The 17,062-nt window shown below is 39.9% G+C and overlaps 2 protein-coding genes across 2 annotated transcripts; one reads left to right on the top strand and one right to left on the bottom strand.

Moving 5' to 3' along the window:
• The first annotated feature begins 5,265 nt into the window (after nucleotides 1-5,265).
• On the top strand, nucleotides 5,266-5,781 carry LOC145995079 (protein GVQW3-like). The gene has a single exon (XM_083131611.1). It carries the CDS (start codon nucleotides 5,266-5,268, stop codon nucleotides 5,779-5,781), a length of 516 nt encoding a protein of 171 aa, XP_082987737.1.
• A 9,985-nt stretch (nucleotides 5,782-15,766) lies between these two features.
• LOC145995078 (protein GVQW3-like) lies at nucleotides 15,767-16,156 on the bottom strand. The gene has a single exon (XM_083131610.1). It carries the CDS (start codon nucleotides 16,154-16,156, stop codon nucleotides 15,767-15,769), a length of 390 nt encoding a protein of 129 aa, XP_082987736.1.
• Between the last annotated feature and the right edge of the window lie 906 nt (nucleotides 16,157-17,062).

Here is a 17,062-nt window from a genome sequence, read left to right as displayed (position 1 = left end):
CACGAGTAACGCGAGTGGTAGAAGAAAAGCGAAGTAAAATAACTGAAACAGAAATAAAAGGAAAAAGCGAAATAAATTTTATTCATAATATTCTGCAGTCACTTGAGTTGTATTCACGGGATGCTATCTTTAAAGAAAGCCGTGGTCTCTTCCTTGTCTTTTTCGCTTCCTTTGTGCTCTTGCTTCCCCCGTCACGATTGGTCTAAAACTAATTAATGCGACGTTAATTAAACAATCCAAACAACGAAACAATGCACAATCAACTGCACAAAACAACATTCCAAATGTTTTCGAATCGGAAAACAATTGAGATGCTGTAAAATGACTTAAGATGCAGTAATAAAGTGGGAATTCGGTACCGTATAGAATTAAATCGGTAGAGATGTTCGATTTGATTGGATGTTTGTTATTTAGATTTGCTATTCTTTCACTTTTGGCAAATAGCGACGATGAAGATGAGTGATGATATGATGAAATTGATGAAGGGACACTTACCAAGGACACCCACGCCCAAGTCGAGATTCTAACCAGGGACCCATGGCATCGTAGCGCGCTGTGCTAACCACTCCTCCATGGAGTGGACATTATAGCATATTTTGTGTGCTCAATTGGGATCAATCAATGGAATGAATAGGCATATTATATGATTAATAAATTCATATCATAATACCACGTCATATTATTCGGCACGGAGTAACATCAGAGACATTCAATCCTGCATTTTTGCCTTTCAACTAATTCTTTGAATTCAGGTTAATCACAACAATAAGATAAATTATGAAGCAAATGATAGTGAATGTGGGATATTGACAGTTATTACGAATTACCTGACAGAAACAACATTAAGCAGGCTCGGTGGTCAAGCTCATTAAGTGATTGACATTCGATATCGTCGCCAAAGTTCCCGGGTTTGAGTACCGTCCTTGTCGGGGGTGTTTGACTATTTCGTCATCAATTTCATGTAATGGTCACTCGTTCTTATCGTCGCGATCATCGAACAGGGAATAAAAATTATAAAAATAAATACGATCGAAGAGTACTTATTTCAGCTCTCACTAAATCTCCTACAAAACCGGAATATATAAAATACATGTATATTCATTCACATACATTTTCGATTTCTATATTTGACTAATCGAGACCGAGAACGGGAGAGCAATTTTCAATTCGACAAACCGAGAGACGGAGAAACTGTCAAGTCTCGTTTCTTCTTGGCACCTCCGTAATCGAGTTGTTCTGTTTGTCATTGGCTTTGTATTGGCAATTATTGCCAGTATTCTTCCCCTGCAGGTAAACCATAACGATGAATTATGATGAAATGAAGCAGATAAAAGGGCAAGAACAAGAAAGTCATGCCTGTTCGGGACTCCAACCCAGAACCTTATGTAACGAGATTTGAAATTCTGGAGAAGGCGTCCGTGTTTCGCTTGGTTTTCTCTTTCCTCTACTTCTCTTATATTATCATACATGTATAATAAAAATGGATCTGATACGATATGTTGCGATTCATAATTGTGCTGGTTAGATGCTACAGATGTGAACTCCAAACTGCAATATATTATTCCCTTGTGTTTCGTATGTGGTTGAACATGAAATTTTCTTACACTGTGACAATTTCTTTCTTAGTTTTGGTTTGGTGCACAGATATGCTAATCTGGACTCGACCTTCAGTTTAAAGTGGGATACTAACCACTATGTGCATCCACCGTGTATCAAACCCGGGATCCACTGATTACAAGGCGACGACGATATCACTACGCCATCGAGGAGGCCCCATGACAAAATGTTATTCACTCGATCTCTACCATAATTTATTTCAGCATTTACATTTTCGATTTCTTCTTCTTTTTTCCTTTTGTTAACTACTCTTATACAACTCTTTTTGCGTCTTAGAATTTCTTCTTGTTTCAGGAAAAAAATAATACATGCAGGCTGTATAAAAATCCCCCGTTCAAATAGATAAAACGTTCACTCTCGAGAACTAATTTACATGTTTATCACTAAAGTAACCATTAGGAAGGAAACTATTGAAATGGTAATTGATATACCTGCAGATGAAACAATACTTACAGCCACTAACGAAATATCTATTCTTGTGTAGCCTCACAGACAAGTATATGGTGAGTCATTCACTCTTGCTGACTACGGGCGAAGGTCACTGAACTAAAGGGTGGTGGCAAGCAAGCAGGCTTCTGCTTTACCAAAGACGAGGTCACGTGTTCCAGTTATCAATGGCGTACGAAATAAGGAGGAACACAGCTATCTGACGTATGTTTTGGTCCCGTCATTGCACGTCGTCGTGGCTTTGAAGTTCCCTCAGGGCACTCCTACGTAAAGGCTTCTCAGCTAGAAGGATATCTTCCCCATTGAGTGGAGGAAAAGTGGGTGCGTATAGAGGTCCTTCAACTTTCGTATTCTTTTTCATTTTAGAACCCGTGCTGTATCGTCGACTTAATCCAATCTATCCGATGTAGGTTTTAGGTTCTGTTTCTGTTCGGTTATTTCACGTTGTCTTCCTGCTTATGTTATTCGCGACGAAGGTTCTGGATTCGATAATCTGGACAATAACGGGATTGTGTTAGTTGCTTGATTTGGTGTCTTAAGTCCACTTTATGTCCTGTTAGGCTAATCGTGAATGGACCTATAATTTAAAGGGGGATCCGAACCACTATGTTCCTCCACCGAGTATCGAACCCGGGATCCCTTAATTACAAGGCGCCCACGATCCCACTGCGCCATCGGGGATTGTGTTCGAAACGAATTAATCAAATTTGAGTGATATGATATGCAACCATTGGAAGACTATTGAAAGAAAAGTTATGGGAACCTGCCAGTTTTTCTACTGCAGACAGGAAACCATAAACATGGAAGAGAAGCTTATATTCTATGAAACCTGACGCTATGTGCTCGAATACTGGCTAAATATAATCCATAGAGGCATAGCAACGTTAAACAACCTCTTATATGATACATATAGGTTTAAAAAGGTCAAAATACAAAGATTGTGTGCGCCTCACTGATGGCGTAGTGGTAAGGCCTTGTAATCAAGGGGTCTGGGGTACGATACCAGGTGATCGAACATAGTGGTTCGGATCCCACTTTAAACTGTATGCACTTCAGATTAGTCTATCTGTGCCGGTGACTCAGTCGGTAACGCGTCTGACTACCATGCTATAGGTCCCGGGTTCGATTCCCGGCCGGTTCAAGCCCGGGAACTTTTCTAACGTTGGAAGCGGCCCCAGCGCCCACCCAGCGTCGAATGACATGGGTACCTGGGGGAAACCCTGGTGGTAAAGGCGGTCAGGGGCGTGATGCTGATCACATCACCCCCACTCACGAACGAATCAAGAAAGTGTGGGGCGTTACCCCCACACCCCCTATACGCCTTCATGGCGTAGCGCCAAGCACAGGTGAGAACATTACTTTTTTTTTTTTTTTGCATACAGTGGACTTACAACAAAATTTCAACTTGCGATAAAGATTATGATAAGGTATTAAAGAATTGGGTCTAACACATTTTTTTATTGTTTACCAATGACATTAAATAAAAGGAGTGGGTTCATATTTCTGTTACGAAATTCCATTTTTGTAGTAGACCTGTGCCACACTAAGTTGTGACAATAAACAAATCTGAGACACTTTCAAAGTATTAAATTTCTATCTACGTATTTGGGAAAAATCTTTCAATATAATACTTTTTTTGGACGCGTCAAATCATAGTATTTAATTCCTGTTTTAGCAGCTTTAAGAAACCTGATTTTTTTTGGGGGGGGGTTACAAATGCCCTTTCTGCTCCCGTCAAGTTACGCCTATGAGAAACAGGAATTCAAAGTAAAAGACTGTCCCGACTAAATCGGGAGACACGTCTGATAGATTTACAATTGGGAAAATCATAATTAAGCGTGTAGTTGAAAACAACCTATTTTCATATATTGCATGCAGCTCTACTTTTTCTGCAATGTGGATCAAGAACTGGGGACGTGGAGAAGCACAACACTCCACGTAACCAATAGTCACGTGACCCTCTTTGCTTTCCTGTCATGTTGACCTTCGCGTGGAACACATTTCTCGGTGTTAAGACAGGCAAAATCACCCGATCATCGAAGGGTGCAATATGTGTTGCCTACCTCCTGCATTACTTGCTCCTATTAAAGCCTTATGGGGAAGAACTTTTTTCCATGACTGTACGTACCGTAACGGAACCGGCATTCAGATAAGGAACAAGTTCCATGCTTTCTGGTACGGGTATTTTAACGTTCCACTCTGTGTACCCAAAGCTGTCGTCCCCGAAGCACTCTCGGGTACGAACGGAACTGTATAGCAGAAGCGTTACTGTTCGCCTTACCAAGAGGTTCTGGTATTTTCCTTGGAACGGTCCACAGCACTTGGGCCGGTACGCGGTACCCGGTACGGAAATAACGCGGAACGGTGACAAATACCAATGAATTGCGTTACGTTACAGGTCCCTGCTATTCTCGTTGGTAGTATTCGACTTATACAGTCAACGGCAAAGATAATGGTAGGCAAATTGTCCATCGTCATTTTCATTACTTTTTATTCTACATCGTGTGTTGTTTTAAGGAATGAAATTATGTTGGTGCAAAACATGCATTACCCACTGCTTATTGAAGTCTCTATTTCAATTCATCTTCATCATATTGTGCCATACAGACCGAATGAAAATGGTGATGGACAATTCGGCTACCGTTTCTTTTGCCGTTGGGGTACCAGATGGTTCTACGAGACGTTTCGACCACAAAGGCACTCGAGTCGTAATTCAGTTCTTCACGTGCCTCGGAACGATTTCGAAAATATCAGCAATGCACGTTCTACGATACTCTTCATCGTTTGCCGAGCCACCTGCCCGTCTTGTTGCAGACCAAGGCAAACCAAGGCGTACATCAAACGATCGTACAGCTGATTTTGACCGTCCCACTTACACCAGCACGTGGATTGTATGGTGATCGAGAGCTCAACGGACATTTCAAGGTACAGGGTCTGTATTTTAAGTAATGAGAATATTTTTTTTCTGCCGCGTCTAGACATCAGAGCGCGCTGGGACCGGTTGGAGTCGGTAGTGGGGGGTGTGACCTTGAAAGCGCTCCAAGCGGCAGTTGCCTGCTGGCGTCCGTTGAGGCATGATCACGTGTGGCGTGGACGTCTGCAAAGTAGTGTGTGCAAGAGGAAAATGCAGCAAGCATGGAATAGCGGTACGCGATCAAATTTTGTGTGCGCCTTGGAAAATCTGGTCCAGCAACGCTGGAAATGATTCGGCAAGCGTACGGCAGTGACAGTTTATCACAAGCGCAAGTGTTTTGGTGGCACAAAATGTTCAAAGAAGGCCGGGAGAGTGTGGATGACGAACCACGCGCAGGGTGCCAGTCAACCTCAAGAACCAGAAACAACGAACAACGTGTGCGAGATTTGCTGAACGCGGACAGGCATGTCAGTGTGTGGTTTATCACGGATACGCTAGGACTCGATAAAATGGTTGTTCACAAAATCATCACCGAGGATCTTGGGGTGAGAAAAATTTGCGCCAAGCTCGTCCCGAAAGTTTTGACGAACGAGCAATTGCACAACCGCGCGGTCATGTCGCAAGATCTTTTGGAACGCATTGAAGACAACCCCAGTTTTTTGACAATGTCATTACCGGAGATGAAAGTTGGATCTTCGAGTACGATCCCGAAACAAAACGGCAGAGCACCGCATGGCACACTCCGCAGTCGCCTCGACCAAAAAAGGCGCACATGTCCAAGTCCAGAATCAAAGCATTGTTGATTGTGTTCTTCGACAAGAAAGGTGTGGTCTATGTGGAATTTGTGCCTGCAGGACAGACAGTCAATGGCTTCTTCTACGTGGGGGTGTTAAAAAGGTTGAAGAGACGGGTGAATCGAGTGCGACCAGAAATTGCCGCCGTTTGGAAGCTCCATCATGACAATGCGCCATGTCACACGTGCTTCGTGGTTAGAGAGTTCCTGACGAAATCTGGCATCAGAACGATTCCTCAGCCTCCCTACAGCCCCGACCTTGCTCCTGCAGATTTTTTCCTCTTTCCCAGAGTGAAAACAGCCCTCAAAGGACACCACCACGGAACCCTGGATGCGGTCAAAGCGGCTTGCATGCGTGCTCTGAAGGCTGTTCCAGTTGCTGACTTTCAGGGAGCGTACGACGCGTGGAAAACTCGCCTGCAGAAGTGTGTTGATGCTCAAGGGGCATACTTTGAAGACTACTAAAGGTTTGTAGCCATATCTGTAATAAATTTTGTTTTCTTGAATTTATTCTCATTACTTAAAATACAAACCCTGTATGTTATAATTCTGTTCTTTGCGAGTGCTGTGAAAAGGTGAACATTTCATACAGATAATTACGACGTGGTCGAAAATATATGACTGCTTGACAAAGAGAAAGCGAACCTTCGCACTTAAAATTACCAGTCATGTTCGTCAAGTCCATCCTTAAAAAGGGTATAGTTTATCTGCGGAGACTAGGAGTGTGCATACAACCCAAATATAAATACTAATGCTCAGAAACAAGGACGTATTTAGGTGTGCCCAGACCCCCCCTCCCGAGAGACTTGCTAAGCACTAAAAAATAATAATCAAAATACAATTGTTTAGCATTTGTTGTGTAATCGATGGTTATTTATTTCCGCTGAACTTATTGGAAGGCAAGGAATTGGGATCCTATGGCTTTGAAGGACAGATCCAAAGATTTATGCACTCGACTACTTACGATAATATGCATAAAATATTAATCAGCAACTTTACTTTTGGTCAATTGTAATAGGCAAATAAAAGTGATCACCGTACAATTATTTTTGCCTATTGCAATTGGATCTGACTCCTTTTGTTATTCAATACTTTAATTGACATTAATTTTCTTGCCAGGCCAGTTGTTTTTAAAGAAATTTTAAAAATAGGGGGTGTGGAGTTAGGGCATTAATTAAATTGTTATATGCCTGATTGCTTGCAATTAAATACAAAAAAATCCTAATGTTTACAATTTACAATATGTCTGCAATCGGCATTAACTTTATTCGCAGCAATACCGCTCGTAGCCTCTGTTACCGAGTACTTTTAGTGCTGGACTCAACAATATTGTCACCGACAGTTAGTGTCCAGTCAACCATTTTATCTAATCAAAGTTTAATTTAAGGATTAATCATCAAGGGGTGCGGAATTAAATTTAGGGGGTGCGATGCTGAAAATAAGGAAAACCATGAATCACGCATGCAACCTTTTAAAACTGGGGAGCAAGGTGACCAAACGGGGGGGACAAGGACAGTTTACCATAGTGCGGGGGCAAAAATAGCAAAAAGCGGGGGCAACTGCACCCCTAATCATCGCTACTGATTAACAAAAAATACTGACTGAAATGAAATTGTATGTGTGAAATATAATAACTTTAGATTGACATTCATTTTCCAGGCAGGCTGTGCCCCCTTGCCTTCCCCCTGGACTTACATGATCGTATGTATTAAGTCTTATACTCCAAGAAAGTGGTCGTGCAGTGTAAACATTCAGATACACGTAGCAGTCTTATTGAACTATGTAGTGTCTTTAAAAACACAATTTTTGAACCTTTTCAATGTAACCAATGGAGGTACCAAATACATAGTACATTCCGTCTGCCACTTCAGGACAAAACGCGAAGTGCACAGCAACTTCGTCTTCGTTAAAATCCATTCTGCCGCACTATCCCCAACATCGAACTGTAAAATTTCTTCGTGAACATTGGGCCTCTTTCTAACGGCTTTTGAAAAAATACACAGAACGTATTAACAAGAAAACTACTCTTCACGTTACAACTCGCGTTAAATGAAGGACTCGGGTGTAAAACATGGTAAGTGACATTTTGAAAAGGTTATTAGAAGCTATACTGTAGATAAATTGTTTTCGTGTTGTGTTCACCAATATCAGAAGGCTTCACTGCGTCCAATGCAAATTGTATGACATGGCAATTTCACTCGAAAATTGAAGGATGCCACATTTTACTTTGTAACTCAAAAATAACCAAAATGTCACTTACTATGTTTTACACCCGAGCCCTTCAAATTATTCCCCGAGCACGACTTGGTCATTGACTTGGTGATACCTTGAAAGCAGCTGAATTTTTTGCTCCAGTGTAAGGAAGAACAAATAGCTAAGCGGAAAATAAACCGTTTATCAACAGTGTAAAAGAAAATGAAAGAAATGTATAACTCACATTAATCTGTAGGTAATTACCGAAAACCACAAACAGACCACTTGAAGAAACAAAGGAAGAAAAAATTCATAACAACAATGCTGACGAAAGAAAATAAAACGGTCGCTGATCTTTATAGAGGCTGCCGCCAGTACAGGAAAGTATGTATATCGGCAGCTCTTTCAGTGCTTCTTGCCTGTTGCATACAATAATAACGGCCTGACTTTAGTACCTAACATTCGGCGCTCAATATGACGACATGACATAATATGACACTCTAAGGGTTAGTGTTTTCCGTTGAACGTAGGGGGTGCGGAAGAAAATTAAGGGGTGCGCAAGCATCCCCTGGCGCCGCCCCTGCATTGTCGTGATTTACCTGAAGAGGCAAAATGGTTTCACAGAACTATAGCACATTAATATAGACTATAATGAGTAATATATCCATAAAATTAAATAATTACTCATTGAAGCGCGGTGATATCATCTTATATTGGTGTCGAGTCATTTCATGTCAATTCACCCAAGCCATGTCCCCCACCGACACAGATTTCAACGTAATTGTGTATGCTTGTAGCTCTGACCTAGGTAAAAAAACAGTCTTCCCCCCCCCCTCTGGGCCTTATACTTTTACAGTTACAGGAGGTCAAAGAGTAGACTAGGTGGGCTGAAATCTAGGGCTCCATTCAAAGCTTTTATTTGTTAAAGAGAACAAAGTCAGAATATGCGACGGGGAATGTACACTTGGCAGAGATATTGTGGTGTGTTTGTAAAGAGTTAGGAACGAGGAAGTGTAAGCGTCAGCATGAGCTAGAATACAGAGCGGTGCCAGTGGTAAGAGTGTTGAAGTAGAGAGGTGAATGATCGTAGTTTTGGTGGAAAAGGAAGAACGAGGTTAGAGCGGTTGGATTAGAATCTGAAACGAAAGAGCATGCAGGAGACGAGAAGGTCTTCACACATCCCAGGTAAATCTTAGCCAACCTAGAACCTAAATGTGAATCTGTCTGTGGTTGTACTAGTTATCAGTAATATGGGCATAAATGGGTATTTTGTAATTCGACTACATTTCGTTGGTTTTTTTTTTGGATCCCATTTGAAACTGTAGGACCAGTCCCGATTAGCCTTTATGTGCATAAAGTGGACTTAAAACAACAAATCAATCAATTTCGTTGGGGTTTTTCATTCATTTTGCCAAGGATGAACATCTGCCTATCACATTCCCATTGAGTCGACATGAATTACCTCTCGCAGTCCTTCCTTATTTCCAGGAAGGCTAGGGTATATTCTGGTAACACGCTGCTGGAATTTTCTGTTTCCCAAACCAGTAGTATACATCAAATGTCGATGCTTGGTAATGCGTTAGGAGGGCGCCAAAATATCTAGCTACGGCGCTGGTCAGGTTGGTGCAAGGAAAATTACGTTCAACCAAGTAGATACTGTATGCAGGAACAGCGACAGAAGTTGCAACGAATGCATGTCTGCTGCTTTAAATGGTCATTTGATTGCTTAGTACACTGTACGTACACAGTTCCAGAACGTACCGGTAGTGCAGACACCAAATACACTACATAAAATCAAATCTACAATTAGGCGAGACTGTGTGTGTGTCAGTGGTGGGTCGCATGTTGTAACGGAGTGCTGGTGTGGGTATTCGAATACTCAAGGTCAACGGTATTAAACTCTTAAGTTGATTATAATAAATAGTATTTTTCAAGCTGTGTGTGATTGTTTACCTAGCATATCCTGAGTTATTAAAGCTTCACTCGACTGTTCTGCTAGCGATAGGCAGGCATATCTGCCGTGCTGTGTTGGCTAAACAAAGACCGAAGTGTATCGCTGATTTTCATAATCAGGGAACGGATCTGCATGTAGTAAAAATGTTCTAAATATGCAAATACATATTTAGATATTTTCACCAAAATATGGAGTTAAATATGGACTTAAAATTGTAAAAATTTACCTTTTTAATAATATAAGACACTACACAACATAAAATACAGTACACTTACATTGAGATTAATTGTAAAACAACAAAAAATGTGTTTTCATTTTCTGTTTCGAAAACAATGAATAACAAAATATTGTAGTAAGTGTTCGAACGTGAATTTCCTTCTGTTGTCTCTTAAGATGGATTTATATTGTCTAAAACTGCGTTCAATATCGCAAGAAGTAATGGGAGTGTATTTAAAATTTGTCAGTTATTTGCAACAAATTCACCCAACTCTTCTGGTCACACGGGGACATGTAGTTTTTGTGTGAATATGGAGTATATGTTGAGAAATGTTCAGAAATATGGAAATAATCTGCAAAAATAAGTAAAATATGAGCCAAAAACTAATATATGTAAAAATATGGAAAATAAAACCGGAATTTCTTGAGTCTACATGCCATGATGTGCAAAGATAATTCAAAATATAACTGATTTCAGCTTCTCACATAAATATGTATTTACATTTAAATCCGTTCCCTGCTCATAATCACGATGGTGTTCCATCATTGCAAGTTTTGCCCATTTTGACGCTCTTGACGTCACTGCCGTTCCCCCCAGCAATCCTCTTGCTTCCATTCGTAAACGATTGTTAAGTTAATGCATCACAAACGTCTGCGTTTCCACCTCGTTAACTGTCACGGGTCAAGAGGATAATTTACAAAATGCATCCCCCTTCCTTTTTCATAGAGGGGAAGGATCCCTGGATTGCCTGCAGACGAAAATGACGAACGATTTTCCCATCGATTGCAAACAAAGGCGAGTTAAGAAGCTTAGAGCGAAGCAATACAATGAGCCGTGCGTGCGTGCCTCTGCCCGAGCGGGGCAAGAAAGGCAAATTGGATTAAGATGAATCCGTTTAGCCAGGCGCTCGATGTTCCATCTGTTGATTGCTTCGTTTACAACTCGCATGTTTAAGGGAAACGATGAGCTCGAGAAAATGGTAGACTGTTATTGTGAATATTCAGAAATGCGTAAACAATAGCTCATTGAAGTTAATATAAAAATATTTTAACAAAAATAATACATTTCCTTATACAGTTGGCACACAGAGGAGCTGTACTACGTAGAAACTTCAGTAAAAATATACTTGACCAGAACTTCTTTCGAAGGAGATGTTGGGCAGCTGTGGATTCGCCAAAAACACTGCCGGCGATTAGGTTCCAAAACTGGGGTTAAAGGTTCAAAACTGAGGGGCCCTTGGTATATAAACTTTAGCATAATGTGGAGGCAAAAGTGAAAAAAAATGGGGGCCGAGCCCCCCTAATCGCCACCACTGGCCAAAAACTAACATCAATCTGAACCCCTGCTGTTACCACTCATTCACACTTTGAGATAAAATAATATATTTTCTTCACAGATAAGAAATTATTATTTAAAAAATATAGTCAAAATGGTCCGGTTATCAGGCAAGTTTTGGTTCATAAATCTTATGGTTGAGTAAACGGGTCGTCATACACTTCTAAATCAATCCAATAGAAATATTATGGGCATTGCAAGCCAGCCATGCCAAGCACATGCGAAAAACATAAAATTGCCAAATTGAAACTTTAGTTTAATAATTCACTGAGGGGTTACTAAGGATCTTGTATGTAGAACCTTCCTCGAGTAAGTAAGTTATTTTTTCAAGTATTTCTAGAAATACTAATAGTTCCCTGATTATGTCCCTTTCTTCATAATACCTAAGAATTCCTTCAGTAACATCCAAACTTAGAATGAAAAGTCTGTACTTAGTACATAAAGTTTGTGTTAAGTTATAAAATGACATATTTATTGGTTTCGTGACTAAAGAGTGATTAAATGTTGTTTTGGAAAGAAAGAGAGTGCGAATTATATATAATAAGATTATTTTTGGTGAGCTTAATCGTTTTTTTGCATTACCTTAGGACCTGAGGCAATTTACGGATGTCACATATGTCTTATAACCTACATTATCGCATAAAGGATTAACAACGTTATTTCCTCGTTTGAAGCACATTACAACTTTAATGGCCTTTTAAATGTTCATGTAGGAGATAAATCAGAAGTAAATGAAGTCCACACAGCAGAACCTTTAGTTCCAGAACCTAACTTGACTGAAGTTAAAGATGCTATTAAAAGGCTAAAGAATAACAAAGCACCTGGCATTGATTTAATACCAGCTGAGTTAATTAAATATGGTGGAAATTCGTTAATATGTCAAATTCATAAATTAATTTGTTTAATATGGAATAAAGAAGAAATCCCTCAACAGTGGAAAGAATTCATAATTGTTCCTGTGTTTAAAAAAGGTGATAAAATGAACTGAAATAATTACCGTGGAATTTCTCTGCTCTCAACAACATATAAAATATTATATAACATTATTTTAAGAAGACTAACCCCATATGCTAATGAAATTATAGGTGATCATCAATGTGGATTTAAACGTAACAGATCAAATTTTTCACATTAGACAGACACTTGAAAAAAAGTGGGAATATATGAAAATGTCCATCAGCTATTAATTGATTTCAAAAAAGCATATGATTCGGTCAAAAGAGAGAAATTATATAATATATTAGTAGAGTTTGGAATACCTAAGAAGCTTGTTCGTATGATAAAAGTATGAACCAGTGAAACAGAAAGTAAAATTCGTGTGGGTATTAATGTGTCTGACAAATTTACAATTCATGATGGGTTAAAACAAGGAGATGCATTATCTCCATTGCTCTTTAGTTTTGCCTTAGAATATGCTGTTAGGAAGGTAAAAGAAACTAAAGAAGGACTAAAATTAAATGGTGTGACTCAGTTGTTAGCATATGCAGATGATGTAGACTTATTAGGGGATGATATAAATACAATTAAAAATAACGCTGAAATATTTTTCAAAACTGCTAAAGAGATAGGTTTGGAAGTAAACAAAGAGAAAACTAAATATATGCTTACAGGCCGAAACCAAGTGTTAGGTAATAATCAAAATCTAATTATTGATAACAACTCGTTTGAACCAGTTTCCAAATTCAAATACTTAGGAGTAATATTAACAAGTGAAAATTATATTAAAGAGGAAATAAAAAGTAGGCTTAATTCAGGAAATGCATGTTACTACTCTCTTCATAAGCTTTTGTCTTCTCGTTTAATATGTAAGAAACTAAAAGTTAAAATATACAAAACAGTAATTTAGCCTGTAGTATTATATGGGTGTGAAACTTGCTCCCTTACATTGAAAGAGGAACATAAATTGAGAGTATTTGAAAATAAGATCCTTAGGAAAATATTTGGAATTAAAAGGGATGAGGAGACAGATGAGTGGAGAAGGTCACATAATTTAGAACTACATAATTTGTATTCATGTCCAGATATTATTAGAATAATTAAATCAAGAAGACTTAGGTAGGCAGTCCATGTGGCACGAATGGGAGAGGAAAGAGGAGTTTACAGGATTCTTGTTGGGAAACCTGATGGTAAGAGACCTGTAGGAAGGCCAAGACGAAGATTGAGGGACAACGTTGAGATGGATTTAAAGGAAATCGGTAGGGATGGAAAAGAGTATATAGATCTTGCTCAAAATAGGGACAGATGAAAGGCCTGTGTTGCTGCAACCTTCGGGTTTAAGAAGGCTAGAGATTTAGTTAGTTAGTTAGTTTTCTAGTTTGTTTGTTTGTGTTTTACTGAGAAAGAGAGAGGCAGAGGAGGTAAGAGAACTAGACAAGGAAGATATGAAGAGAGAAAGATAAGTGGAAGAAAGGGGTGGAAAGAAAAGTATGGAAGTGAGAGGAAGTACGAGAGAGGGAGCAAGAGATAAATTTAATTAATATAACAAAGCAAAATCTGAAGTAAGACTTGTGAAACTTTCCTGGCGAAAGAATGGTGCAAGGATTCTCTCAAGCTATCAACCAGGTGACTTGTGGAAAGGACTCGAAGCTTTCGAGAGCTAACGTCACGTCAGGGTAGAAGATCTTCTATGGTTCTTCATGGCAGAACTACCTTGAAGAACAAGAGTGACGTTAGCTCTCGAAAGCTTCGAATCCTTTCCACAAGTCACCTGGTCGATAGCCCGAGAGAATCTTTTCATCAAAGTAAAATCAATTCACATCTTTAGTCTAGCTAAACAAAATTCTTCCACTGCACAGAAACAAGATGAAAATTGTGAAAGATAAATATTATAGATTTAATAATAAAGTCAGTGGAGACACACAGAGGTTCTTTAAAATTTCAATCTTATAAGAGGAAAAGTAGTCCTCCAGCATCCAAAGCGCATTGTAGCAGCAAATCTTCCTCCGTGGGCAAAAGGGCTTAGCTAAACCTTCCTCTCAACCGGGCAAGCATGTTCACTTGGGTGTCTAGCCTCGACGTTCCTCATCCTCTGGTATTTAGATTCAGGGCGCATTTTACTACTAATCCACGCCCTAACGAGGTTGGCTTTTTCGGTTGAACGGTGCCATAATATCCGCCCCTCCTTCTGCAACCCTCCGCTGATACCACACCCCCGTCTCCCCGCGAAGGAGAGAGGTTTGTTGAAGACTCAACCCTCCTTCCCGACTCCAGTCGAACCCAATATTAGCTTTGCCGCACGCACACATATGTAGGACGCGTCCCCCCCACCCCCGCTCCCTTTTTAGGAAGTCATACTGGGTTGCGCCTAGCCGCACAGCTTATTTCCATGTCAAATGACCTCCCCGTAGGAATTGTTATGCGCATTCAAATTGGGCCCCAATTCGATCTTGAAACACGGTTCTCTTCTCTGTCTGTCTCCCCCCCCCCTGCATTTTCTCCCTCCTCTCCGATTCTCAAACCTTTCCGAAAAGGGGGAAAGAATTTAGTGGCGAATATTCAGATAGGGCAGCGTTACCAACCTTCTCGGTTTAGTTTTGGGCTGGTTCCATATATACGAGGGGGGCTGGAAAGTTCATGAAATCACCCAGAAGAAATACAGCTGGAACAACCATTTTAATACATTACTCAACGTATTCCCCCCGAAGCTCAATACACGTTTTACAACGATGTTTCAACATTTGTAACCCTTTCAAATAGAAGGTTTTGTCCTGCTGTGCAAACCAGCCCTCCTCCACCTCCTCAAATAGTGCCTCTTCGGACTGAAAGTGTGTGCCCCTGAGAGGTTTTTTTGAGGTTTGAAAAGAGGTGATAGTCGGACGGGGCCAAATCAGGGGAATAGGGTGCGTGGGGTTCACAGGTAATGCCCAGATCTGCCAGCAATTGTATGGTGATGGACCTTGTGCGAGGGCGCATTGTCCTGGAGAAATTGCACACCACGGCTCACTTTTCCCCGACGTTTTCCCTTTAGAACCGCCTTCAATTCTATCAAATATTGGGAATAAACAGGAGCATTGATGGCTTCACCCTGTTTAAGATATTTTATGAGGATGACACCGTCCTTATCCCAAAAGACCGATGCCAGAACCTTCCCCGCTGACCTTTGACTTCGGAACTTTTTCGGTCGAGGTGACCCACCGTGGTGACACTCCATGGATTGGTGTTTAGTCTGTGGGTCATAATGGTGAATCCATGTTTCATCTTCAGTCACCAAACAGCGCAAAAAATCATCAGGGTGTTGAAACTTGCACACGGTCTCCCGTGACATCTGCACCAACGTTCTCTGTGACCAGCATTTAGTTATTTTGGGATCCATTTCGCACTGAGCTTCCGCATGTCCACATACTCTGATATTTTGACACCCACACGATCACGCCATATACCCAGATACGCAGCAATGGTTTTGGTGGATATGCGCCTATCCTCCATGATCATGTCGTGCACTTTGTCAATGTTTTCCGTGGTCACTGCACTTGCAGGCCTGCCAGAGCGGGGTTCATCTTCAGTCTCACTATATCCAGTCTTAAAATGCCTCACCCATTTGGCTACTGTTGTATATCCTGGGGCATGTTCCCCCAAAAGCTCATGCAAAGTTTTATGAATATCCATGGGAGATTTGTCTTGCAACATGAAAAACTTGATGACACTGCGAAGCTCATTCTTCTCAAATTTCTTTAGGTCCTCTGCCATCTCTTCTTACTGAACGTGAAACAAAAAAAATAACAATGACAAAAGGATTATATCAGGATAAGAGGTTTACAATATATGCTCTTTCTAATGGCGACAACGATTTGTTCTAATTTTTATTTCGTCTGCGTGATTTCATAAACTTTCCAGCCCCCTATCGTATTAGTTTTTAGCTCATATTTTACATATTATAGTTATTTATAAATATTTCCATATTTCAGAACATTGCTCAACATATTCACACAATAACTACATGTCCCCATGTGACTGAAAGAGTTGGATGAATTTCTTGCGAATAACTTATAAATTTGAAATACACTCCCATTAGGCTACTTCTTGCGATTTTGAACACAGTTTTAGTCAATATAAATCCATTTCAAGAGACAACAGAAGGAAATTCACGTTCAAACACTTACAACAAAATTTTGTTATTCATTGTTTTGGTAATAGAAAATGAAAACACATTTTTTCTGTTTTACAATTAATCTCAATGTGAGGTTACTGTATTTTATATAGCTCGTGTAGTGTCTTGTATTATAAAAAAGGTAAATTTTTATCATTTTAAGTCCATATTTAACTCCATATTTTGGTGAAAATAACTAAATATTTAGAACATTTTACTACATGTAAATTTGTTCCCTGGTCATAACATTCACAACACTGAATTTTCACTTCCTGCCTTGATGCGGTAACACATTCCACGCAGGACCTTATTGGGATATTTATAGAGGCATGCAAATTTCGTTTTGACGAAAACACGAAATATGAAATAACATGCTGTAATGTTCATTTTTCATGTTTCTGAGAGGTCTGAGGTGCATTTTTCTACCCTGTTTTGTCACGAAATAATGCGAAATGAACTGCAAAATACGAAATTGACTCTTAAACACGAAATTTACCGTTTATATA

This window comes from Lepisma saccharinum, chromosome 11 (assembly GCF_977018435.1).
Source record: "Lepisma saccharinum chromosome 11, izLepSacc3.1, whole genome shotgun sequence".
NCBI lineage: Eukaryota > Metazoa > Arthropoda > Insecta > Zygentoma > Lepismatidae > Lepisma > Lepisma saccharinum.
The sequence above is the reverse complement of the archived record's forward strand: the minus strand, read 5'-3'. Positions and strand labels throughout refer to the sequence as shown.

What these genes read in the sequence shown, in the direction of transcription:
- LOC145995079 (XM_083131611.1), top strand. Translation starts at nt 5,266, where the DNA reads ATGATTCGGCAAGCGTACGGCAGTGACAGTTTATCACAAGCGCAAGTG.
- LOC145995078 (XM_083131610.1), bottom strand. Translation starts at nt 16,156, where the DNA reads ATGGCAGAGGACCTAAAGAAATTTGAGAAGAATGAGCTTCGCAGTGTC.